This window comes from Tyto alba, unplaced genomic scaffold (genome assembly GCF_018691265.1).
Source record: "Tyto alba isolate M040663 unplaced genomic scaffold, T.alba_DEE_v4.0 Super-Scaffold_20000042, whole genome shotgun sequence".
Taxonomy (NCBI): Eukaryota; Metazoa; Chordata; class Aves; order Strigiformes; family Tytonidae; genus Tyto; species Tyto alba.
The window spans coordinates 9,296,851-9,324,638 of NW_024881293.1; the positions used below are offsets into that span (position 1 = coordinate 9,296,851).

At 45.0% G+C, this 27,788-nt stretch overlaps 1 protein-coding gene across 8 annotated transcripts in view; it reads left to right on the forward strand.

Moving 5' to 3' along the window:
- CAMTA1 (calmodulin binding transcription activator 1) overlaps positions 1 to 27,788 on the forward strand; it is a 324,174-nt gene that overhangs the window by 239,781 nt on the left and 56,605 nt on the right. For all 8 annotated transcript variants that reach the window (XM_032993178.2, XM_032993179.2, XM_032993182.2 and 5 more), the window contains 3 exons: positions 11,129 to 11,282; positions 21,810 to 21,950; positions 24,297 to 26,152. In XM_032993178.2, the coding sequence (XP_032849069.1) occupies positions 11,129 to 11,282; positions 21,810 to 21,950; positions 24,297 to 26,152 (2,151 nt within the window). The remainder of the gene's footprint in view (positions 1 to 11,128; positions 11,283 to 21,809; positions 21,951 to 24,296; positions 26,153 to 27,788) is intronic.

Consider the following 27,788-nt stretch of genomic DNA (forward strand, 5'->3'; position numbering starts at 1 on the left):
ACCCTTTCCAGGCAGCTGGAGCCCCGCGTCTCTGCCCTGTCTGTGCTGGGCAGGGGGAGCGGCGAGGGCCGGGCAGCACCGTGTCCTGCTCGGGCGAAGGGCAGACACGTGTTGCCAGGGCAGCACGTCCCCATCAGACTTGTCAAAGCCGTGGCCCTGATCCCAGCACCAGCCAGAAGTAACAGGTAGTCGCGTAATAGCAGAGCACGGCTGCACGGGGGGGGTCTGTCACGCTGAGCGAGGGGCAGGGGAACGTCCTGCTCCCTCCTGGCAGCGGGAAGCTGCGGCAGGACTGGGCAGAGCCACGGCTCGCCTGGACACGGACACGGCAGGAGCTGCCGTCGCTGCCAGGGCTGCAGAAAACTCTTTTTCTGGTCAGTGCGGGGCTGGGAGTCCGTGGCACTGTGAAACGCCAAGCTGATCCCCATCTCGCATGCGTGCAAAGCCTTGGATTCATCCTTAGTCCTACATCCCCCACTCCTGCAGGCTGATGCTCACGTGCTGTGGCTGTGGGGAGTATGCAGAGGTTTTGAGGGGCTATCATCTTCCAAGTGATTTTAACACATTTGCGTACATACAAAAATAGCTTAGATCTTGATGAAGCTTTAGGAGCAGCACTGAGGGACAGCATGTCTCTGGAGGGAAAGTTTACTGGGGGCTCTGGGTACATTCTCCTTGGGTTTTCTCACTTGGTATTTGGAAATGTCAGCTTCCTCTTATTTGTTCCGCCTACAATGCCAATTAAAAAATAAAAAAGTGAGGTATCTTCAGGTACACATTGAACTGTTCTTAATTCACAGAAATGCATTAATATTTAAAAGTCAATAGTGTTATTGAGGCAAACTAGGCCATCAGCACATGAGAGAAAAAACTTGCACCATCTCTATTCAAACCAGAATTTGAAGCAGTGCATTCTGTTGATATAAACTTTGAAAGTACTTGCTGAATGTCAGTGGAGCTTTGAAATTAAAATTTCTTCTTATTTCAGACCAGCTATTGTTGCATCTCTGGCTTGGGTGAGCTGGGAAAGGATAGAAGCCACTTGGGGCATGCTTTATAATGCTGGCATTTCTGGAAGGTGATGAGGATGGAAGTGTTCGGAGCTTAGCTCTGAGCCTGTTTGAAATGCAGTGACAGAATTCCCATGTAAAGGTTGTGATAAAAACAGAAAGAGGGAGAGGAGATTCTGCACTTCAGAATGAAGAAAGTAAAAAGTTCTCGCAAATGTCAGCTGAGGGATTTCTGGCTCAAGCTTGTTGGGGAAAAATAGTCTGAATACAGTAGCAAATCCTTTACAGAGTAGCAGCCCGCAGAGAGGCTGGCACCATTACATCGTATTTAGTGCCTTGATATTTACGTTTGTATTTACATTTGACAGGGCTTTGTTTGTGTTTGTATGGATAGCGTAACACAGTTTTGAACTACTAATGCAACTGCAGGGCAGAACTATGCTCTGTATTGGCAGTTCTGGTGGTTGTGAGGTTCCTTACCGACACTTGGTGTGCTATCAAGCATTAGCTTTGTTTTACTCTAGACAGAGCTATTTTGCTATTAAATCAAGTAATCCTGGTGTATAACTTCGGCTGTTTCAGTTAACAAATTCTTTGAGATGTTCTGAAAATGAAAAGCACAGTTCAAGTGTAGGACACTTTGTAATACAAGATGGCTTTGTCTCTTCTGCACCACTTTCCAAGCAGAAGAAATTGCACTATTCTGGAAATGGTTGCAATATGCAGGTTTAATATAAAATATAGAGGGATTGTTTGTCAGTATTCAAAGGTGGCGAGTTGGAGTAGCAGTATATGTCTGTGTCATATGTCTGTAGTAAGGCTTATTTGTCAGGAAGAGTACCTCAAAGGAATTCAAACCCAAAGAAACCTTTGCTTTGCCCTCAGAGTTACTGTTTGAAGAACCTCCAGGCTTTTGCAGAATGAGTTGTAAAATCTTGGACAACTGGAGGGAGCAAGTGACAGAAAGGAGGAGAACATGCTTCAGTGATTTCCATGGCAAATTTGTCTCCCTTAAAAGGCAATCAATACTAGATGTAGCAGCTGGGTTAAATGCATCCATTGCTGTTACGTGGTTTTCATGGGCAGGGTGTGTGTTAAGAGTATCTCCAAGCAAGCTGAAGTAGGGCAAGTTGCTATCCGTAAATTTTCTCTGAATGCTTTTATCATGGTTAAGTTTTTGTACGTGAGCAATGGCATGGCTTTAGAAGGTTATTAAACTGACTCAAACAGTCGCCCAGGCACCTCCTGTGACCAACTGTTCAACAGCTACTGAGGTCTCTGGCTGGTCTTTCAAGAATCCAGATGTAAGTCAGGGAGGATTGAGTGGAAAATGGTAAAAAACATGGTTTTGAAAGAGGCAAGAGCAGCTCTGGGTCCTTCAGCTCCTCTGCCCCGCGCTGCAGTTTGCGGCTCTCGGCAAACCCTCCGTGGGCCGAGCGGCTGGAGCCGAGCCACGCTGCGGGGCAGGAGCCGCAGCAGAGGGGCTGCGTGGGGGCAGCGGGTCGCCGGTGCCGCTGCATGCCCAAGACTCAGGTCTGCGTGGCCCTTCCCAGCAAACACACTCGTGGTCTCGGGGGGGATTTGCTCTGGAGCAATAAGCAGGACAGGAGCCTCCCTGCCCCATTTCCATCCCCAGACACCAGGACACAGGACTTCTCTCGTCAGCACCACCAGCTCTGCTGGGTGTTTCTAGATAAACAAAAGCAGCCTATGCCAGAATTATCTTGTTCTTGTCAGCTGCCTGTGTAAATTAAAGCTTCCAGCTGGGAGCAGTGACACAGATGAAAAGAAATTTCCATTGTCCAGAAGAATAATACCTGCATGAGAAAGAGAAGTGCCTTTTGTTTTATTTTGCCGCACGCTTCCAGTTGTGCAGTATCGTTCTTCTATTACACCTTTTACTAGCACAAGAGCTATTGCTATGAAAGATAATAAGCAACTCTGAAATCAATTTCTTTTTGTAACTTTGAAGGCCAGGAATTACAGTGCTGTATTTTACTGTATCTTTCAAAGTGCACGTTAAATAAACATGATCCCCAGGAGTATTCAGAGGTAGCTCTTTGTATATAAAATACCTTCAAATATATCACATTTGATGATGTATTAGTAAACGTTTGGTATTTGTTCTATATTAAGACTCTCTTACTTTGCTGCTTGCACTATTTAAATGCTGCCTGATGATGACCAGGCAGACCCATGTGCTGTTCATAACCCCACGGGATTGCTTCCAGGCTCAGCTACAAAGAAAAGCTTATTCAGAGATCTTCTGACTTTTCCCTGGACAGGATTCTGCTTGTTTCTGGGGGTGTCTTGGGGAAATTCAAATAAAACCACCTGTATTGCTAAATTCTGAACACCACCCCGGACCTTTCTTTTAAGGAGGAGAAAAATATTTCGGGACTGTCACCACTCCCCTACTGCCTTCTCCCGAGATTGTCCAGTGGGATCCTCTGCATTTGGCTCTGCTGGAGATCTGCCACAGGCAATGCTTCTACAAGCCTCAAGAAGAAGATGCTCAGGACAGGGCTTCTGCTCCTGCCTCTGCTTGTATTCAGGTGTTGCTGCCAGCACCTGGAGGACAAATCAGTGTTGCATCCAAGGATGCTCTTTGCAGTTTCAGGCTGGCTGCTGGGGACCTGGGAGTGATGCTCCCAAGCAGCAGTGGGGATTTGCCCATGTCGTTGATGTCGTAGGGATGGGACAGGTGTTGTTCATTGCTGGGAGAAATATATGGGTTATCAAGGGATGCCAGGAGCAGCCAGAGGAGGAAGAACTATAAAGAAGGATTAAAAAATAAAATAATGAAAGGGAAACCTGTATTTTTCCAATCCAAACCCTGCCCTGTGCTGGCTGTGTACCCCCTACTCAGTCTTTTGAGACATGAAATATAGCACAGAGTACAATTACTTTCCTGATTACACACTACCTTCCCTTACCAAGGTATTGAAGAGGAACTAGGGAGCACGTTATAAAGCATACAGCCCTATTAAATCTTTATTCCCTTTAAAACAATTGCAGGAAATCTCACTCTTCTAATTACATGAGGGTTGAAATAATTTTTTATCTTCTCAAGCCCTTCATCTTTAGTCATTCCCTTGTTTGTGGTACTTGGAGCTGTATCAGCCTGGTGTCAGTGTCGTGTCTCAAATCAGTGAATTTAAACAAAGAAAAAGCTTGAAAGGCTTTGGGTTGAAAACCTGGGAAAATGTCTCTTGTTTTGAAGTTGTGGGCTGACCACCCTTTGGCATACCTGTGATATTCCTGGGGTGTAAATCCCACAGTTCCGGGCATGTCCAGGATGTGGCGGTGGTGGAGGGGACAGACACTGCCCCGGAGGGCACCTGATGCTCCTGTGCCCCGGGCAAGGACCACGACATCTAGCAACTGCTCTTGAGCCGGTGCATATCAGGATGGTGATTTAACCAGGTTTAAAACTGTATATGCACCAGTGTGTGTGTCTGCCTGGATAACCCCAGGTGTCCTCTCCTCCGGAGGAAGCTTTTGAAGGGACATAAATTCCACCAGCTATTTTGTGCAGCTGGAGGCATAGGATATAAGGTTAATTCCAAGAGCTATATAGGCTAAAATGGATTTCTTAGCAGGATGGGGGGTCCTGCTCTGCCGCACAAATTCTGCTTTTGCATCCAGCTCTGGGGTCCCCCTCTCTTCCAGGTTTTCTGGTGCTTCAACTTTCAGGTGCTAGGACCTATGCTATGTATCTGTTAATTGTCTTGTTCTCCCTAATTAAACATGCCCAGCTCAAGATAATGTAAGGCGATGGGTTGTGTGTTTAAAGTCAATGTTAGATTTTTTGGTTTTCACTGTTAGTGTGAAAGACTAACATACTCTAACAGATCAGCCGCCAAGTTGCCTTCTGTAGCATGACCTCAGTTAGAAATTAGTTCAAGGATAAAGAAATTGCTGGGATTCAAACCAGTAATCTTGTCCAAAGCTAGCATTTAGTCTCTGGAAAGGAAAAAATCACATTACTTCTGTCTCTGTGTTGTATATTTGTGCCTTGTACTTCAGGTATCCTAGGCTCCACTCTGAAATCATTAAAAATCCAGAGGAAACCCTCCACAGCTAGACACTGCTATAAATAGCAGATTCTGTGATCAGCATCTCCGTATGTCTGGGAATGGTTTCGTTCCTTGATTTGCTTTTAGATAATATATAGATGATACAGACACTCCGAGTACCTGTCTCCAAGGTACCTGTGGGTACTGCAGCATCACATAACGGCAGCCTCTCAAAACCATAGAAAGCTTTTTGTATTAACTTTTTCTGGGTAATAATCTGTTAGGTATTAGTCCAGTCACCACACAGCAATGGATGTAAATTATGTTCCCAGGAAGCTGAGATTCCTTTTCAACCTTTGGGCTGGTTTGAGGAACACAAAGTAAATCTCATGAATGAAGAGCCGTCAGAAAATGAAAAACCCTTTTATAATTTCAGGGGTGAAAGGGAAGAGAGGGAGGCACAGGAGCTGCTTCTGCATCTCCCTGCCACACCTATCTGCTCTTTCTGCCCTTTCATTTCATGGTTTAGCCTTTAGGGCTGGAAATGCCTGGTTTCACCTTCCATGTTTTTATTAACGCATAGTACTTTGCAAGTTCTACACAACAGAAATAACACAGGTATCCGGCGAAAGCCAGGGTGACTGGCTGCAGAGCAGAGCTAATGGCTGTTGCTCCTGGGGCCCAGGGCTGTATTTGGGGGCAATTTCCTTGCAGGGTGGCTGGGATTAAATTCTGTGATACTCATTGTCCCTGAGGATGATTTATTTCCTTTCATCCTTCCAGCAGGGAGTACAAATGCAAAACTTTCAGCTCAGAGGTATTTGTCCAAATAAAATATCTTTAGCTGTGGTCATCGGTGATTTGGAAGCCCCTGCCAGTGACATTTAGCTTTGTGCTGATTGTCATTGCTGAGAAGCTGAAGAGCAGCTGAAAACTGGCCAGAAACAGCTTCTGATTTTTGCTTTAAAAAAAAAAAAAAAAAAAAAAAAAAGCCAGATTAAAAGAAGAATGCTTTGGGATGGGGACAGCAAGGAGGGAGATGGGACCCTCCCCCTTATGTGGGGGACTGACTTTGGGTAGTAATAAGCAAGCAGAAGGAGGTTGCTGAAATGAGAGAAAGGTTTCCCTCGTGGCCCTGCCAGCTTGGAATGCTGGTGGCACCTGACATTCCTTCGACTGAGCGTTCATTGGCCGTTCAAAGGCTGGCTGTGCTTTTCTTTGCATTTCTGCTCTCCCCACCTGCCAGAATTGGGGAACTGGAGCAGCCTGGCTTCTTTCAGCTTTCTGTTTCTGCTAATGTGAAATATATAAACATGGAGTGGGCTGGTGGAACAAACAATAGCTGATTTACTTGGTTAATTTAAATAGCGTGTAGTGAGTAGCACAGGGAGGCTGCATCACTGCTCCAGCAATCATGCTGGGAAGGAGGTCTGCAGTGCCATTACGTGCTATTATTACTTTCTGGATAATGTATACACTTTCACTATCACATAGTTTTTCTCCTTCATTTTTCATGAGATTAATGGTTAAGCCATGGAAGAAACGTAACACCATGCCAGTCTGATTTATTGACCACTTAGTGCTGATGAAGCTGCAAACAAGAGTCGGACAGATGTTGCAGCTGCATTTTTCTTTATCAAAACTAACAGCTTTTTCTGGTTGTTTTTTAACCACTTCTTGCTCAGCCTCCTGCTTTCCCTACAGCACCAGGGATAGTGGAACACACTCCTCCAGTGCCCAAAGGAGGCTGCTGAGGAGACGGACTAGATGTCTTGGGTGCAGCGTGCCAAAGGAGCCTGGCCCAGGTCAGGGTCAGATGGCAGCGACTTTGGCGTGGGTGCACGGGAAGCGGGGCAGCCCTGCAGAGGCTCTGGGCACTGGAATCATGGCACCTTTCCGACAGGAGCATTTCCAGAGCCATCTGCAGCCCAGCTCAGGGCTCCCTGTAGAACTTCCCCGCTGCCCAGGGGAAGGACTTCTGCCATGGCATGTCCGCTGTCCTGGCACAATTCCCCCAGGGAGGTTACATCTGTAATTTTTCTTTCAGTCTTTTATACCTCTCTTGTTCTACTGGTAGGTTTCCACAAAGAAATAGTGTTTCTCTGCTGATTTAGTCTTTCAAAACATATGTATTCTCTGAATTTGTGTCATAGCATTTCAGTTTACTAGGTAGGTTGGCATTCATGAGACTTGCCAATCTGAGGTCAACTTTTAGATGTTGACATAAGGAATAAACCTGTTGGTATTCTGTTTATTTTATATGCTTTTATATAGAAACAGTATAAATTCCAGTGCCAATCCGCTGCTGAGGTCCACTTGCTTCTGCTGCGAAGAAACCAGGAAACCACATCGTCCTGACTTGCCTGGTGACAAACTGGCATTATCAGGCTGTGAAAAATACAGTTTATCCGAAATTAAGGAAGAAGTATCTGCAGAACTGCCAGATCACTCAACGCCGCGGCAGCAGCATGTTCTTGCTCTTCTTTGAAACTTCTCTGAGAGCAAGAGGTGTCTACATGAAATCTCTTAAGCATATTACTTTATATTACTTCATCTTCTAAGTCACTAATTACATTAAAATAGCTGATGGAGACTATTTGGGTGTAAAGGTAACCATTTTTATTACCTGAATATTTTCTGAATTATGCATGAGGACTGTAATGTTCCAGACCTCCTTCCATCACCTCCCCAGTTCTGAGCAGCACCGTCCGCTCATGTTGGAAGTGGCTCAGGAGCCCCAGCCGTCACCTCCATTGCCTTTAAAGGGTAAAACAGGAAGACTGAAAGAAAAATGTGGCTTTGTTTTTTGTGGTAATCTGAGGATTTGCACTGTGGTGTGGAAAGAGAGGATACATTGTTTTAATGTGGCTGTCTCTCGTCTGGGGGAGATGGGCCCTGTCAAGTGGAAGATTTTGAATGCATAAAAATTGAACATAAAAGGTCCGATTGCTTGTCTCCAGGAGAATCTCAGGAATAGAAAAGCAAATGGTTTTCTTTGCTTTAGCACTTTCCAAAACTGGTCCAAAATAAGTTGTTAGCAGTTCCCTTACTAGGTTCCTTGCCTCTTCCCTGTACGATACAATTCTTTTTAACACAGACTGCAAGAATTTGATACTGCAATCTCACAGAATCTTCATTGAAAAATCCCCCGCTTGCAGTTTTCATCAATAGAGGGGTGGAAAAATGCAAGTTCCTGCTTGCATGTCTTCCTAAACTGAAAGCTTCTCTGCTTGCGTGTCTTCCTAATTCAAGAGAGCTTTTCCTCCAGCTGGAAGGACCCATCTGGCTACTGAAGCCCTGCTGTGTACCAGCACGCAAGGGGCTGTAGCCGGCAGGAGGGCACGTTCTGTTGGGCCGCTGTGCGTGTCGTGCTGCTGCGCGCGGGCACCACGTGAAGGGGTGGCCTTCCAGCTGCCAGCACCACCTTGGCAAGCCTCAAGTCACTGGGAGATGCGACGAGCTGCCCACTCATCTCGGGACGTGCAGGATGCTCCCCACGTGCAGAGCGTGTGACGGGGTGCACGGTCACCCTGCTCCCACCCCTGCTCCTGGTCCCGGTTCAGTTCCTGGCATGCTGTGCTGTGGCTGGTGCACCTACATGATGAAAAGGGGGCTTCCAGGATGCTGAAATGTAGTGGCCATTAATTGTTTTTCAACGGTGGGCCAGAAGGTAACCAGTCGATAACATCTCAAGCGGCTTACTGGGCTGGGGTTGTGGACACCAAGGAGAGGCAGGAACCTGTTACTATTAAGGTGAAGGGATTATCAGAATTGGCAGAGGGAGTACAAAAAGCTGGTTGCATTCAAGTGGTGTATGAGAGGGGGAGGCATGGAATACTGATTTCCGCGCCAGTGGACCCCAGCCACCTCAGACCTCTTATTAGAGAACTCCCGCATGCTTTAAAGATACACATCCAGTCGCTCAGAGAAAGGGCGCAATGAGCTAATGAATGTAACTGGCGAAACCCTCCAACCCCTCTTGTGCATGTATTAACATGGGCAGAAGTGTTCCATGATCTGGTTGCTTGGGGGTTTGAGATGGGATGGACTGACCCGGGTGGTGGCAGGGAAGGAAATCGGAAGGTTTGGCAAATCAGTCGGAAAGTCCACCCCAAGCAGGCTCCTCGCAGGGAGCCTGAACCACCCAGGGATTGGTCAAGTCGACCTTAGAATCCAGGAAGGAATGATCTGTGGTGGAGGACACTGGCACTGGAGCAATGTTACATGGGCAATACACAGACAACATCTTGGTGGAATTGCTGGAGGGGAAAACCTGAGAAAAAATGGAAATTTAACTCTTTTGTGACATCAAGATGTGAATTGGGAGAATCAAAAAACTAGAAGCCGCGGTTTGGGGGTTGGGCCTCCTGCTCCACATGGTGAATTCCCACCAATGGTCTGCTGACAAGGAGCCTCACATACATATCCCTGTGGGTCCCAGACAGATAAGTTTAGAATTTTTAATTGATACAGAGGCCCAAATTAGTGTCTTAGACAACAAGCCACTGAGGACTTAAACCATTGAGAAAGGTTATAAATATAATATGCGTGATGGGGGCAGTAGAAAAATGTCCCATAGTGCAAATGTAGTTTTGGTTACCAGGGGAAAAGAGGACAACAGCTGTAGAGGTGGCTTTAAACCCTTATAAAGGAAATATATTGGGGTTTGATGTGTTCGCAGGTAAACAGTAGTGTTTACTGAATGGCAGTGTGGAGTTTTGGAGGTAGAAGGACAGGGGTGACTCATGTAAAAATTTTGCAGGTTGCTCCTTTATTACCGTAACCCAAAGTAACCTTTGTTTCTCAGTATCCATTGCCAACAGCTGCCAAATGGGGTATTTTAGAGATAATTAATGATCTTGAGAAAAGAGAGATTTTAAGTCATTTTGCCCATTCAGAAGTTCCCTTCCGCTGCTCTTTCCTTGGTGCAGCTGTCCACACACTGCTTCAGCCCTCTGAGGGTTTCAGAAGCAAGCGCTCCCATTAGCACAACCTTTTCAAACCAGTGATGGCTTGTGTTCCCTCTCCCACTCAGAACAGGGCTCTAACAGCATTAACGAAACATTAGAGTTTTAATTACACCATTATCCTATTTATTTTTATAAATAATTCCAAAGCAGTCATTAAAGTTTGTGAACTTAGGAGTAAATGACTTAAGGGAAAGAAATCAGCTTCTCAATCTTGTTATTATCTATTGTACAATCTCCCTGGGATGCTGTTGGGAAACTAGCGGAGTTGTTTCTGTTGCTGTTGTTAAGATGATTCATTTACTCGCAGGGTGGTAACACGCTGCTCAGCTCCCTACTTGAAACGTCTGTGTCAGTGGGACGGCGCCGCAGTGCGTCAAAGCGCTGTTGCATCCCCTCTCTCAGCCCCCGTAACAAGGTGCACGGGGAGAGAGGGGAGTGTTAAACAGCCCTGCGGGAGCAAGCACCTTGCAGTTGTTCTGCAGCAGTTCTGCAAAGGGCACGGTCTCTTCCAGTCCCGACCTTCCGCAGCTTGCTGTTTTCATCGCAAAGCTGCAAGATCTTCAAAAGACAAGAAATTTCGGGCTTGTCTGAAAAGAGCCTGTCCTTGGGGCACTCTGTAATGCTGTTTATGAGCCTCCTTGGCTCTTCCCTCCCTCTTCCAGCTGCCTTATGGAAAGTGTGGCTGTTACTGATGTTGTCGGGTGAATTTGCATATATTCGAGATGGCCCAGTGTGGACCAGAACTGATGAAAGCATTGGATCAAACATGCCACAGGTCCTTAAAGCAAAGCACATTACCTGGTGTTTGTTGCAACTGGTGTTTGCAAGACTCTGGCAAGTATTTGGTGTTGTATGGATTGGAAAAAAGGTTCACCCTGAGCACACAAGGGGAGCAGGGGAGTTGCAAGCAAAGGGTACTCAGGATGGGGGGAAGCTGCATGAAAACCCTGTCATGCCTTGTCTTTTGCCACCGCTTCTAAAGATCAGCTCTGATCTCAGGGAGACCTGGTACATACTGGGATCTAATTATGATCCTTTCTGTCACAGTTTTAATAAGGAAGATAAACGCAGAGAACTCTGAGCAGGGGAAAGGCCCAATGATGTAACTTTTGGTCTGCTCTCCCCACAGAACCCAGACATCGTGTTGGTGCACTACCTGAACGTCCCTGCCATCGAGGACTGTGGGAAACCATGTGGCCCCATCTTGTGCTCAATAAACACAGATAAGAAGGAATGGGCAAAGTGGACAAAAGAGGAACTCATTGGACAGCTCAAACCAATGTGTGAGTATCGGAGGCTTTCGTGCTCTTTTACTTTGCAAATGGTTAATTTAGAGTATGATGTCTCTCATTGCCACCAACTGTCCCTGTGAAAGAGTCATTTGTCACCATCAAACTCAACTTGAATCTGCATTCACTTTCTTTCTTTCCAATATTCAACACTTCTGGGATGCATGGTATGAGAGCTGCCCAGACTGTCCCAAAACAGGTCATGTCCCAAAAAAGGTCCCCTCCACACACTGGGAAAAAATTGTACCTATGGTTATGCATTTTCAAGCACCATTTGTAGGCACCTATTTGACTGCAAGAGCCTTTGAAGTATTGGCAGGTAGGTTTTCCCCCAAGGCCACTCCATGTTTGTGTGGTTCAGTATCAGAATGGAATGGGTTGCTCTTGCTTACAGATGGATTCTGTGGAGCTGAGCTGGTTATTGTTTACTGCTGTTCTGAACTTTGCAGTCAAAAGAGAAGGCTGCTTAGGTGCACATTGATCAGGAAGTTTTCTCTGCAAGCAGGCAGATCTTTGGACCTCTCTGCAGCTGCCTTGGAGTATAATATTTTCTTTCATATCACAGTTATATTGTATGTCTTCCCTTGGGGAATATGTCCCAATGTGCATGCAAACATCTTTTTGCAATGAAAAGAAAAATTAGGCATACCGTGGGTCTGTAAGCAAGAGAAAATTAACTGCAGGAGCCACTATACCAAATGTAGGTGCTTGCATCTGAGTCAACAAATACCAGGTCTGCTTTTCTCCCTCACCCCTGCCCCCAGTCAGACACTGGTGTCATGCCTGGCTTTCCATAATTGGAGGTCACAGACAGAAAGTATGTTCTGATGTGTCTCAACCACCCGTGAAAGATCAGTCTCACGTTGAACACAGCATTAGTAATCTAAGTTTGCACTGCTCCTTTGTTGTGTCCCAAGCTCTGCAGGCCCATGTATTCCTTTTCCACACAAAGTTGGAGGGCAGAAGACAGGCAGAAGAGAAGAGAGAAAATGACACATTTGCTAAACAGAATATTGCCCCTGGGACCGATAACCTTAGACAGAAATAGAAGATGTTGAAGGTGTAGCTGAGACTGGACAAGTACCTGAACATTAAACAGGAGAGGAAGTGGCAGCCTGTTAAAAAATCTGCAGTGCATCAAGAAAATTATGTGAAAACTACAACGAACTCGCCGTAAATTTAATAACACTTGGCTCTTTTATGTCTCAGGAGGGAAGACTGAAATTCTGCACAATTATTCAGAGTATATATGCATGTACACGTCTCTGTTTATGGGCACATATCCTTGGAAATGCATCCTTAGAAATGTAGCTAAAATAAAAGCTTTAGATTCTGATCAGACCTAGAAAACAAAGAAGACACAGATAACCATGTTCAGGGGACATAGAGGGGCACTGCTCGCCAAGAAGCCATCAGATTTGGTTCCAGTAGTGTGCCATGAAATTCTGGAGCCAAGCACATTAGTTTCATCACATTTTTGCATTAATCACATTCTTTCACAGACTTCACAGTTTGATTGCCTGATGTTTCCAAATTTCTCTGCCCTAAAGCAGATTTGTAAATGACTTAATCAAAGTGCTGTCCGTGGTGTTGCTGGTGAAGTGACAGTCTCACCCTTTCACCTGTTCTGTGTTGCGGTTCATCTAGTTTTATTCCTCTGGACTTGGAAGCTGTGTGAAGTTTTTGTTGATTCTTTTGTTTTCTTGGTTGCCATTTCTCGTACGAATTTCACATTTAAGACAAGCTAGTGATGATACAGCCAGGGTGTGCATGGAGGTCCAAGGCCAAATGCCGTACCTGCAGGGAGGTTTTTGCATCCTGTTTCAGACCATTGATGTCATTCAGAATTTGGAGGAGAAGCTGATGCTATTTTTACCTTTGGGGAAGATGCCTTCTCCTGGTCAGAGCCTAGTGATACCATCCAGCTCTTGAATCACTGAGAACAAGTGCTGTTTGTTCAAGTGCTGCTCAGCCTGGACTGGAGTCAGGTACTGAAGCTTTTGACCTCTGTGTTAGAGCTTTTCTATCAGAATCTAGAATAGCAGAGAATCAGTGGTGTGGCAGCCAAAGGCTGGGAGCGCATTCTCTTGGCTGTGTGTGCCTGGAGAACTAAAAGTGATGTGGCAGATGGCTGGCAGGGAGAGAGGCATCGGTCTGAGAGTCCAAGCCAGATAAAAACATCAAACTGTTTTTCCTAAAATGCAGAAAGATCCTGACTGGGATGAGCAGGGAGTTTGCTCACATTTCTTGCATTCATAATTCACTCAGCTCCCTCATCCTTCCCCGCCACATCATCCCAAAGGCAGTCCAGGCTTCAGCAAGTGTTCAGCGGGCACCCGGGACAGGCACAGGCTCCTGTACCAGCCTCTGTCACCTCCACGGGCAGAGCAGCGTGCTGAGGTCTGGGATGCTGAGAGGTGGCTCCTCCTGTCCTGCTCTTGAGGAAGACCTCTGCGAACCCAGAGCTGCTTGACTGGCTTCAGAGGTGGCTTTCCCTTAATGCTGTGACTGTGCTTGCGCTGGTCATTATGGATGGAAAATTACCTTTTCAGGGTGGCAACACAGCTCTGAGAGCTTTATGGAAACAACATTTTGTTCTAACATAGCTGGTCTGTGAACTAATTAAGAGACTGAAAGTAACCCATCTGAACATCCATGAAAAGTAAATACTCACTGCAGATGCTCTGAGGAGATTTGGGGTTTTTTCAACATCTCCAACTGAGTTGAGACTATAAATAATTATGTAATCAGTCTGACTTCCATTTTCATGGCTTTGGATTCTTGGTTTAGTTTTGCTGTATTTTTGACCTGCCTTCACGCTGGGACATCCATGACCTCCTGATTGGCCTGTCTGGACTATTACTGTTGGCTTGTCAGACCTCAGTTTGCCAGTCCTTGAGACTGAAGCAGATGAGCCTGGAAGGGCTGGATACACTATTCATGACCTCTAGCAGGCTGATTCCTGTCTCCTTCCAGGCTGGGAGACAGGGCATCTTATCTTTGAGGTGTAAGCGTGGTCAGGGAGCACAGGGAAGGCTGTAAAGCCTGCGCCAAAACATCCTGCTGCTGATAGCAGACCTGTGATAATCTGACTGTCGGCAGCATCCTAACTGGTTTTCTGAATCAGAAGGGTTGTCATGTGCGTTGCTTCTGTCTAAATGCAACCTTTTGGGACATTTGTGCAAAATGAATAGCAATAGTACATGAAAATTCTGCCGGAACATTGTCTGAGACACCTGTAAGTCATTTCAGGATGCCTGGTATGAAGCATGGGCCTCAATTTGGCATTGCTTTCAATTTTTCCCCCCCTCTTGTGCCCTGTTATAGTCTTGCTTTGAGATTTCTCTGAACAGATTAGCAGATGTCCTTAGAGGCATCTGGTGGTAAAAGCAAAATGCAGTGGCAGAATCCAGCACAGCAGAATTCTGTATATAAACTCCATATGATCAGCAAATTGTGGGCCAGCTCATGTTGGGGGTTTCTCCAAATCATCCCCTTTTGGCTTTCTCATCCCTCAGCTGGCAAAGTATGAGTTACAAGCTCACAGCTGGTGCTACGTTGCAATCCTTCTTTCAGGTCCACTATAATTAAGATCTATCTCTCTTTCAGAAAAAAGCTTTTTTCATTCCTCTGCTGCTTGGAAACTGATTGCTCCTGCTCGTGCCGCCCGCACGCAGCCACAGCTGGGAATACTGAAGGTTTCACATGGCACCCACCAGACTTAATACCTTTGGGTGTAGGCAGCTCTTGCCTCTCCCTGCAGTCACCAGTTCTCTCTGCTCTGTCTGTGTAAATGAAACAATCTGGGGTTCTTGGAGACGACCTGAAACTGCATCCCTGTGTTGGTGCAACTGAAGAGGACATTAAACACTTGTAGCCCAGAAGAAAGTTTAAATAGCAGTAATTGGCATTAATATGGTTTGAAGAATTGAGTTGTTGGATATTTTTATCTTGACTTAAATTTATGTTCAATTTCAGTAATTGTGTTTAAGGGTTTTTTTTTTTTAATATTTAACCTTAAAAGATTGGTTTTAAAAAAATGCAACATTTTTACCATTCCTCAACCCATTTGCCAGAGCTACAAAGTAGCCCTCAATGGAAACTGAAGATTGTCAGTTGAGTTTAAACTGACCTCCACATAAAAAGTAACTTAGAGCCTTTAAAAGAGTTTGGGTTCAGTAATGTAGGTGTCCAGTTTTGCTGTAATAGTAGTTACATGTTGCTGTAACTGGCTGTGTTTTTTTACTAAAAAGAGAATACAGTGGTAGGTGTTAGATGGGTTCTTATGTTCCACTGGCTGCTCAGACTGTGTACCTCCCATCCACATCAGCTGCACAGCCCGTATCAGTCACCTGCTTGGTTTCTCATCTTCTCACCAAGATGCATCTCTCAACCCTGCGCTGCTCTGAACATGGGTCACATGCAAGAATTGCCCCTTTCTCCTCTCCCTCTTAGGTCTGAGGTGGCCTTAATGTCCCCAGAGGAGCTGGTTCCCATGCCTATATGGGCCACCCTGTAGGAAATGTGGTTTCCCTCATGGGTGAGTTTTACCTACTGTAGAAAGTTCCACTTTGCCAAAAGAACAAAATTAGCAACTGTTTTCCACCTGGTTCTTCAGGCAGTCTTTCAACTGCATCTGGAGATACCACAATGAGATAATCCCACTAGCGAAAATTGAGTGTTGCTAGTAATCCAGCATGAACTGGACTGTTAGCAGTAATGGAAATTAACTTTCGGAAAACTAAACCAAATATTTTCCCGTCCCCTTAAAAGTTGGATGTTAAACCAGATGCAGCAATTACAGAACCTCTCTGAGGATGCCATGGGTACACCAGCCTTTATTTTCTGTCCTTCCTCAGTATTTTATCACCCCTCTTAGCATTCAACTGTAGCAACTGTCAGACTCAATACTAGAGCGTCTACTAAGGTGGCAGACCTCTTTTTCCTGGCAATTCCATCAAGCTGCTAAAAAAGAATAATAATTGTCGGTGTGGTTGGGGAAGGGTTCTGACCACCCAGTGAGGCCTGTGGTGAGGCCGTTGAGCCCAGCCCAGGGTGGTGCCGCGGGAAGGGCTGGGAGCCCAGCACAGGAGCTGGAGGCGCTGGACTTACTCATGTGCCGTGCTTAGGAAGGGGGCTTTTTCCTCAAAATCGGCCAGTAAGATTTTTGCTAAAAAACAAATGTTAAAAGCTGGTGTTGGCTTGCGCGCAGCTGGCGGAGCCCCGGGGCGCGTTCGGCGGGCGGCAGGACCTGCGCGCCCCAGCTCCCGCCCCGCGTGCCGTTCCTTATCCGCTGGCGCCACCTGGCGGCGCGGGGCGGCGCCGGGGCCGGTTCCCGCCGCGATGGCGCTGCCCTTGGCCGCGGGGCGGGGGGGGGGGCCCGGGGAGCCGGCGGCTGGGCGGCAGCGGCGACTGGCAGGCGGCTCCGGCTGTGCTGGCCTCCTCCGGGCCGCCCGAGGCGCGGGACTGCTGGCGCTGCCGAGGTTCCCGCGCTGAACTGAAATGCGGCCGGGGCCGAGCACCTTCGCGCTTGAATTGCTCCACACGCAGAGCTCGGCAGTGGGGCTGTTCAGCAAATCAGATCAGAAGTTCCGAGTCTTGCAGAAGGGAACAGCCCAGTGGTAGCAGCTTTGTCCTTATTAACGCTGTCAAAGGTAAGAACTCTTGGCGTGATCTGCTTTTTATTGTAGGTGAGTACTGTGTAGATGGCTTAGGAGAGCAGTTTGAGAGAGTTAGTGTCGGCACTGTTCTTTCATGTGTGAGCAGCCTTGAACTTCAGGTGGCTGTAAGTAAAAATTGCCTTAGCTGTAAATAAAAGTCACAGAAGTCTCACTCCAAGCAGCTTCAGAAGAGTTGCGTCCCACTGGTCCTCTCTGAGGGTAATTGAACCACATGTACTTCCCACTTGCTACTAAGCATCTGAGCAAACCTTCAAGGAAAGGTCTCGTTTTGGAAGAAAGACTTCTCTTTAAAGAATGGCAAAGAGTGAAACATCTGTATGAGTCCTTACAAAGACATTAAAATTCAGGAAGTGTCATGAAGAAATGCCGAACGTCAAGGTGATCTTCCCCGCCTGTATCCCCAGCAGTGAGGCTCAAGAAATCTTTCCTTCATAACCAGTAACGAGTGGAAGTGAAGGGCTGGGAAATCAAAGCTGAATTCTGTGTGGGCGTCTGGGTATGAAAGGATAAATCTAATGGAAATCTCCTCCAGCCAAACTGAGAAATCAGAGCAAGGCCTTTACTTCTGTCAACACCAACGCGTCGAAATTGAAGGGACAAGGCTGCCATTTCCAATTGACCATTGCCATGGAAACAGCCTCCCAGTGTCAACAGTTGGTAGAGCGGGATGTAAGAAGCAAGACGAGCTTTCATTCCCATCAGCAGGGCGGTGGGACAAAGGACCCGCACGTGCACTATGGTCAGTGCATATAGGATTTTTAAAGCCATTTGTATTGGTCGTGAGAGACCAAGGTCAGGACTCTGATGCAAGGGTTTGCAGCAAGCCCTCTGAGATACATCAAGAGGGAGAGGCAAACAGAAACCTGACCTTGATGATTCCAAATATTCCAGCTTTGTCAGTCTATCCAAATTATCTGTTTCATGTGGGAGATGTCATTGTTGTTACTCAAAAAACAAAAGACAGGCCCTTAACCCTCAAAATGGGGCAAAGAAACAGCATTGGGTATTGGGAATGGCTTCATTATGTAATGTACATATACATGTATGTGTAAGGTACGTTGTATGTATGGGATACAGAAGAGCAAGAGCTTTGGAGCAGAAACGGAGTGTAAAATGGATGAAGTGGCAAAGAGGAATGTCTAAGAGCATTCAGAAAGGGTGAAATGATCAAATTTAAGTGTGGGAAGGTATTTTAGGGACAAGTTTTGCTTAGGGTAGAGGAAACCACAGAGAGGGAAGTGGTCAGGGTCTTAGCCATTGATGGCATTCAGTCTACAGTGAAGGTGAAACAGCAAGGCAGGCTTCAGGTCATGAGTAGAATATCTGCAAGACTGGAGGACTGCAGACCTGGTAATTGTGGTGGACTGAGTACCACCAGCAGTGAAAGAAGGCAGAAGTAGCCAGGGTGTTGTAAGAACCTGGACAATCATATTTTTGTATGTGTGAGTTTCCTTTGGTTTCTGAGCTGTCTTTTTGCTGGTAATCTAGATCATTTTTCGTTCCTTTGCTCATGATAGTCAGAGTTCTGACAGCACTAATGAACGGGGAACTGCTGGGCCAATATTGGAAGGTCATTTTTATTGTCTTCTTCAAAAGGGAAGAAAGGTGTGAGCCCATGCTCACAGAAGGAGGTTGGAGGCATTTCTGCTAGGAGCAACATTAGCACTCTGAATTGTGGACCTTCCTTCAGCCTTACTTCTCCAAGCACCCAGTGAAATACCAGTAATTCTCCCCAGCTCTGGTGCCTCAGTGCTCCAAGCACTTTGCAGAGGGTGCGTGGCAAGCAGTATGGTGCTGCTGTAATGCAGCAGCTTTTAGACCGTTCATGGTATTACTGGAAAGTGTTGAAGCAGTTCACAGCTTTCATTTTAAATTATAAGGAAATGCAGGAGGAGTCTGAACAGAAATTCAGATTGAAATACTTCCCAGAATTTCTGTTAAGCTTCAATCTTTTTTTCCTTTTTTTTTTTTTTTGTATTCCTACATTATGACTATATTTAATCAAACTTAATTCTACAGTGGTTTCACTTTCTGAACCACTAAGAAACAGGAACAGTGTGTGTGTATGTTTTTTATTAATCTTCCTTTCATAATACACTTTCTTCCCTATAGAAATTGCCTTTCCTGCTGATTCATTATGTGTCAGGAAGCCAAGCGTGACATGTTAAAAGCCATCTTGATAGTATTTGGAATTCAGTACTAACAACTCACCAGCTCACAGGAGTTGTTCTTTAAAAGGGGGAGGGAGAAAATCTGCATATTGCATGTGCCAAGATAGTAGATAATTTGCATTAAGCAGCCAGACATTCTTTTTTTGCAATCTGTCACCCTTCACTGGCTTTTTATTTTATAACCTTCATAACATACGGGGAGCATAAGCACTAAAAAAAGTCACACCACGTGGACAGAAGCTGAAGCTGGAGCCATTTCAGATCAGCTGGAACAAGGCTAGAGAAGGACCTTTCCTCAGCAGCAGTAGATCCACGATGGGAATTTGTTATATTGGAAGGACCTGAAAATAATAGGCATGGTACTATAAGTATCCTGCTATAAAGCTGTCCATTATTTATTAGTTTCCAGCTCACAGCTTGAATCAGACTTAAGAACCATCATCGTGAATGCACAAACCAGGAGACATGATTCACTTACTAGACCTGCCCTCTGTAATACGTTGCTCGTCATGGGATTTAGCAGCAGTAGGGAGCAAACTCTGACATACTGCTGTAAAACGGACTTTCTATACCTAGCAACACACCTGTGTGAGCTGACTTCTTTAGCAACACATTTCTGAAGTAATCTGAAATAACTTGATGCAAAGTTTCTCAGTAATAATTACAGTTCAGTAACTTTATATAGTATAGGTGAAAGTATTCTAAATACGTTATTGCATTTTAATCTCAATGCCAATGTATTTTTGCAAAACTGCTATTTGAACATCACTTACTAGGCATAACATCACCTGTGACAGAATAATGTACCTAGAATAATAAAGTGAATGTGAGTGTAGGTACTGAAGTGGTAAGCATATATAAACTTAAACTTAGACATAATAACAGATACTCAATGTTAAGAGGAATTTCAAAATTGTGAACATACTAGAAAGCAAAATCTGTTGGGTACAATAACAATAAATGTGGTTGTCAAGCAAGCATAGAGGGATTCATTACTAAACTAACTGCAGCACTTTAAATAGTGATATGAGGAAGAATACTTGTAAACCTTATTTACAACATTTCTGCAAGTTATCTGGCACAGCCAATAAAAACATGAATTCTGTAATAGTAAACTAGACCAAGATGAGATGCTGTTAGGCAAAGTAACATCAGTGGGTGATGAGGCAACACAGCAACAGGTGATAAAAAAAAGCAATAAAATAGCTTCACAGAGCAGATCCAGGAACTCTGTTCCATCGGCTGCTTATGACATACTAAATAAGCAGCACCAAAGAGGAGAATAGGAGATTCACATGATGTCTTACCTCTTTGACAACAGTCATTAACTGTTATAAATGTATCCTCATTTGCTTCTGATCTTGCATGAAGCAGCTTGTAGCTTGTTACTCCAGTCTGCAGATACTTCTGGCTGAATAGTGATTATCCGCCCAATGTGCTGTTGCCAGCATTTCAGCATCTCACATCGAGTACCTTCACCACACAGGGATCTGTGTATCTAGAGCTTAATCCTACAGTGTTGAAGTTCATGGAACCTTAACTTAAATTAGGTATATTCTGATTAAGTGTTTTAGAATACAACATGCAAGGAACCTGCTTTGCTAGAGTATGACGAAGACACTCCTGAAAAGAATCATAGAATCACAGAATGGTTTGGGTTGGAATGGACCTTAAAGACCACCTAGTTCCAACCCCCTGCCAGCCACCAGCACTTTCCAAAATCTGCAAGTGATCTCTAGTGTACATAAAGGATAAACAATATGCACATATAAATTGCTGAGAGAGACATTAAAGGAGACAGAAGATACTTTGAGTCAATTATTACAGTGAAAAATTTTAAAAACGCTATTTCTGTTGTAAGTCAGGTTGAGACTATCACTGTTATGTGAAATTCTGCATCTAAAAAATTCTGAGGGAGCCTTTATTCAAGTAATTTATGTGCATATAGTTTAGCATTCTTTATTTAAATAGCTAACAGGCCAATAGAGTCTCCAAGAAAAGGGACCTTCAGTTTTCAACATGTTCTGCAACATTACCCTCCTGTCCATTTTCCCAAATTAATAAAAAGTTGTCCAAGTTTGAGGAGGAACTCACACGGTGGTTTTTTGTGACTCCCAAAAAAATGAGTCAGTCCACTGCTGCCAACCAGGATCTGACAATGAACACCTGGCAGAAGGTTTGTATTTGCTATTATACTGGCATATTTTTGGCTGATGATTTTGTTATAAAACTAACTAATTTTGTTTTCATATTAGAGAGGAAAAGATTACAAAATGTTCCTTGGAATGGTACTGTTTTACTTCAGTGAAAGACAAGTATTTTGTTTCTTTCAGGTTTTTAATGAAGGTTACATGCACTATTTAGATAGTCCTTTAAATTTTTCAGCTTAGTTATCAAGCCATGGTTAACAGCAAACTGAAATAGAGAAGGATATTCTACTGAGGTTTCTTCCTCTGTATGTACCTAATCCAGGAATTTCATTTGGAGGCCTATGGATATCAGGGAACAGAGAAGAGTAAAACAGTAACCATTACTGTTGCTTTTTATAGGTCTCCTTCAATTCTGACGAAAAGCAGCAGGAATGGGTTTCTGCTGTTTGGGATGGTTTTTGATGGTTTCTGGCATGTTTTTGAAATTTCTGATGAGAAAATTTACTGTTCTTTTCACAGTTCATGGCATTAAGTGGACATGCAGCAATGGAAACAGCAGTTCAGGGTTCTCGGTGGAACAGCTCGTACAGCAGATCCTCGATAGTCACCAGACCAAACCACAGCCTCGGACACACAACTGTCTCTGCACTGGTACCTTGGGTGAGTACCTTGGGAGGGCACAGAATGATCGCAGCTTAATCCAGACTTGGAGTAGGGTTTGTAGTACCAAAGTGCTAAAAATACCGTATCATGAAATGCTGCGATACAGTGAATTCAGAGATGACAGCAGAAGTCTTGAGCATTAAAAGATGCAGATGGAACTTCTGGAAGAGATGTCAACACTTTGTAATGTGCAAGTTCTAATAAATGTTCTCTATATGTGACCTGCTCAGAAAGGCATATTCTCTTCTACATGTTCAAATTTTGTCACCAAAGCCTCAAAATTCTACGTTCTTCCAACTTCACCCTCTGAATTCTTTGCCCTGCAGCCCTCTTTGTTGAAGAAAAAGGGTTCAGGTGGTTAATTCCAAGGTATTACTGGGATAAGACAGGTTTTATTTACATATCATGAAAATACAAGAGATTTCTTTCCTGTTAAAGAAGATGGCTTTGTTTTGAGTAAGACTATGAGAGCAAGAAACAGCTTCCTTAGTATTAGCATTTTATACAGAGAGTGGGAAGCTGAGTGATTCACTTTTCCCACTCATCTGCTTTATAGCCACCCCTTCCTTGTACTTTGGTCAAGTAAAACACATGACACATTAATTAGTCTTTAGCGAAATTTATAAAAGGCAAGCTGTCAGTGCTTCAAAGAGTTTATTTTTTCTTCCTTTTTTGGGCAGTTGCATTATACAATCAAGACTTAAGTAAGAATGATGACCTCTGAAATACCTGAGTTTGGATTAAAATTCAACCCTTAAGGCTCAGCATTTGATCCAGGCTTGCAGATCTGAACATGAATCCTTTTATTCTTCCCTTTGATGTTTTGTCTTGTGCTAAGTCTGCTGCATGCTTTTTAACATAACAGTATCACTTTGTTTTGTAACGGCTTGCACACTGACACATACATTCCCAATACCTTACTGTCATCCACAAAGACAGCAGCGTGAAAGCCTCTCCCTTGTTCCTGTTCATCTCTATACCTAGGAGAATAGAGAGATTTAATATTGCATTTAGTCTCAAAAGCACTGTCCTGAACTACTTTAAGTGACCTGATTCAAATCTTGAGCACATAATAGAGAAGTTCCCCTTCAAGGGCAAGGAACAAAAGATTTAGCAAATTGCAGCAGCTACATGGATGTTTTATTTTACCCAGTAGATGGCATTTATAATTGTAGCCATTAGCTATACGGAGGAGGTTTCTTTCCCCCTTTAGTCATTATACGGTACCATAATTAATGTTCTTACCTCATTCTAGGGAAAATGAATCAATTAAGGAAAGAAACATCAAAAATTTATGGGGCTGTTCTTATTTAAACAATAAAAGCAGTCCCTGCACCAGAGTTTGTGGCTAAGATGCCTTTGCAGACAGAATTGTTTACTTCATCCTACCTGAATTCCATGCTCCCAGGAACTAGGGTGATGTTCATCTTCTGTCAGGCCAGTAAAGGCACCAGCTGGCTGAACTCCGTGGAGGTTGTCTTCTGGTGACCTTTGCTTTGAGCGTTCTTCAGCCGCTCTGATACTAATCGTGTGCTCTGCGTGCGACCTCTCAAAGTACAAAATATTTATCTGTCAGCCTATGAACAGCTTAGAACAAAAGTGCATTGCCATCCTTATGGGAGGGAAAGCTTTCTTTGTGCTGGCTAATGCACTACTTTAATAATTTGATTGGCAGCTGTAATAGACACAATGATGACAAGAAGATAAGGGTTGCGGTCTAGGCAGCAGGGCGATGCCAGGGACAGGAGCATGATATGGCATCTGTCACCTCCAAATTACCAGTCAGCATCCGACCCACAAGAGCAGTTGTCAAACCACCTGACATCAGCCAGCGTGAAGAGCCACGCGTCTCTGTCACAGCGGGCTGAGGCTTTGTCCGTGGTGCAGATGAAGCAGGGGTTGCGAGGCAGAAACCCTCTGCCGCAGCTAACAGCAACAGCCATCGCTTTGCAGACTTTGCACTGAGATCAGGCACATTTAATTCTGAAATTTGTCATAGATGCTGATTCCTCTCCTAACGTGTTGTCTAATCGGGGCAGGGAGGAAAGGGTATAAGTACTATGTGGGGTGAGGGGAAGGGTGCACACATGACTGTTTTGAGGTTGCTGTCATTGCATGCAGTGGAACTATGCATTAGACAGAAAGGGAGCTGTAAATCTGGCACTGGCAAGAAATTAATTTTATTTTCAAGGTCTCTCTTGCTCCTTCATGTGTGCTCGCTCTCTTTCACACATGCACTCACACGTAAGCACTGCTCTCCTTTGCTACAGCCATAAGATACGCAACTATCATCTCTTAGTTACTTATTTTCTGAATGGCAAATGTTGTTGTTTTCTGGCACAGGGGCAGGAAGCAGTGTGCATCACAAGTGTAACAGTGCCAAACATCGCATCATATCACCAAAGGTCGAACCAAGGACAGGTGGGTACAGCACTCATTCAGAGGTACAAAATAACGATGTCTCTGAAGGCAAGAATGAGCACAGTCATGGCAAGGCCTCCAGCCGAGAGAAGAGGAATGGCAAAGTGGCGAAACCAGTGTTGCTCCATCAAAACAGCACTGAGGTTTCTTCCACCAACCAGGTGGAGGTCCCTGACACAACCCAGAATTCTCCCGTGTCCATCAGCAGTGGATTAAATAGTGACCCGGATATGGCGGATAGCCCGGCCGTCACTGGTGTGTCCAGTATGGCTGTAGCATCAGTTATGGGAAGCTTGTCACAAAGTGCCACTGTATTTATGTCAGAAGTCACCAGTGAAGCTGTGTATACCATGTCACCCACCTCCGGCCCAAATCAACACCTTCTGTCCTCAGATGCAGCTGCACAAGGACTGGTACTTGCTGTGAGTTCAGATGGACACAAATTTGCTTTTCCAACAACTGGCAGTTCAGAGAGCTTGTCGATGCTACCCAGCACTGTCTCCGAGGAACTTGTGCTCTCCACAACTTTAGATGGAAATAGAAAAATTCCAGAAACCACCATGAATTTTGACCCAGACTGTTTTCTTAACAATCCCAAGCAAGGGCAGACTTATGGTGGAGGAGGTATGAAAAGTGACAGCATCAGTACCAACATAAGGCAGTCACCCACAACAGAACGTAGCTTCAACTTCAATACAACCCTCACAAAAGAAATTAAAACTGAGGACACCTCTTTCGAACAACAGATGTCCAAAGAAGCATTTTCCTCCACTTCTGCATCCAACACTCTCACTCTCACTACTGGTTCAGGTTTGCTTCCATCTGGAGGAGGTCTGAGCCCAAGTACCACCCTGGAGCAGATGGACTTCAGTGCCATTGACTCCAACAAGGACTATTCTTCCAGCTTCAATCAGACCGTCCAGAGCCCTCATGTTCATCAGACCCCTTCCCCCAGCTTCTTTCTGCAGGATGCCAGCAAACCTCTTCCCCTTGAGCAAAACACTCACAACAATTTGAATGACACAAGTGGCTCATTTGTGAACACGTTAGGAATCCCCAGTGTGAAAACAGAGTCCTCATCCCAAACCACTTCCAACTGTAATGGCACAGTGGAAACCAGAATAGAGTCCACCTCTTCTCTCCAGCTCATGCAGTTCCAAGCAAACTTCCAGACTATGACTGCAGAAGCTGAAGTTCCCATGGAGACCTCCCAGCAGGCAGAAGGGAACGAAAATCTACTTAAATCAGGGGATCTTCAAGCCTGCAGCACAGAACACTACTTGCAGCCTGAGGCCAATGGGGGTATCAGGAATGGGAACAATCTCCCTATTCTCCAAGGAAACATGGTACAAGGACTCTATCCTGTGGCCCATCCCAGCTTAAATAACTCCTCCAACATGGAGCTTAACTTGGACCACTTTGACATCTCCTTCAGCAACCAGTTTTCTGATCTAATTAATGATTTCATATCAGTAGAAGGTGGGAGCAATGCTCTCTATGGACACCAGCTGGTGTCAGGTGACAGTGCCGGACTGTCTCAGCCTGAAGACAGTAATAGAGCAACCTACAACCAGACTGAAATGTGCATTCCTTGCTGCAGCCCTCAGCAAGCCAACATGCAGCTCAGCAGCACAGAGAACGGAGCCAGCACGATGGCATACATGCATGTGGCTGAGGTGGTCTCAGCAGCTGCGGCACAAGGCACTTTGGGGTTGCTACAGCAGAGTGGGCGCTTGTTCATGGTGACAGATTATTCACCAGAATGGTCTTACCCTGAGGTAAGTTTAGGACTTTTACTCATTAACATTTACTGCCTTATCTTTCATTGCTTTGTTAATAAGGGCTCCCAAGAACTGTTTTGTTAAAGGTTTGACAGGGCTTTTAAAATATTTCTCTTAGAAGTCAGAGCATCCAAGGCCATTTGCATGTCTGAGTGTACTTTTAATTAAGCACTTCATTACCCTGACAGGGCCCTTTCTTCACTTAGGAAGCATCCAAACAGAAATGTTTTGTTTCATTGAAAAGCAAAGTATTTCCCACATGATGGCTTCATGATGCTACCTAGCCACATTAGACCAATAGAGTTTTCTGATGTTCTTAGTAGAGTAACTCCTGACCTGCATTGCCTTAATGAGTTCAGCTTTTACCTCCATCCCACCAACTATCCAATATCAGTCACATGCACCACAAGTTTAAAAAGCAGCACAGACTTTTCTGACATGAAGGAATGCTGGAGAAAAGAGGCTGTTTTGAACCAGTAATGGAGAGGCAGGTTGTTCTGAATAAAAAAAAAAAAAAAATGGTCCCTTGTGGTTTTGTAAGCCCAGCCTTGGAGCACTGTTGTATCTGTTACCTTATGGAGGTGTATAATCACTGCTCAGGAAAAGATCTCTTTGTTCCCATTGGCTAGCGCTGATTATCAGTCCTGTGATGCCACCCACAGTAGGCATGCATCTGACACCACTGGATGGCAAGTTTGCTAGTGGGCGAGGCAGCAGAAATAGGCAGTAATAAACAGATGAGGTGGCTTAACTTTCAGCTGAGTGATCCTGTGACAGCTCTAGGACCACGGTGTTAGAGGAGCAGGCGGTGAGTTGGTATTCAGTGGCTCCAAAAGTTCATATACTCTGCAATATGGGACTTCGTATGAAAACTGGGTGTTCGCGCTGCAGATGGAAAGAAGCCGAGGCTGCCAGCATGCAGGAATGGCCAGTGGGTGCTGATGAAAAGCCTTTGTCAGGAGTTTCTGCCTTCCATTTAGCTGCTGTCTCTACAGACAAGCCCGTGGTGTCCAGCGGGTTGGCGGCACAGGCTCGGGCAGGGTGGGTGGCTGAAGCACCCTGCAGCTCATTGCAGCCTCACCACCCTTTGCGCAGCCTGCGGCTGACAGGGAGGTCTGGGACTGGCCAGGGTGATCCAGGGTCCTCTCTAAGAGACAAGGTGGGCACTGGGTCATCTGCCACTCACCGCCAGCTGAAGTTCACCTTCCCTTGGTCTTTTTGGAAAACTGGATCTGAATGTGCCAGTCTTGCTTCTCTGGAGTATGATACAAGCTGAAGTGTCAGCACAGTGATGATCACTACTAGTGTTACCTAACTGGGTGTTTAATATGGAACAATAATGCAAGGATGGCCTGTTAGCAACTGAACCCAGGTGGGTTTTGCTTGCAAAAAGCACAGTGTTTTGGGGGCTTTTAGCCATGTTGGGCTGCAGACACTGCTTCTGCTATACGTGTTGTCCAGACAATCAGTCCAACTCCTCCTTGCTTCTGTAGAAGGTCCCAAAAATCAAGAAGGAAAACCCTAACAGCAAACCTCCAGCCTTTTTAGTGCAAATCTTTTTTTGCTGCTACCATGGAAACCTTTTTTTTGTTATCCATTGCTACACTAATGAATTGTTAGACTCCTGCTGGCA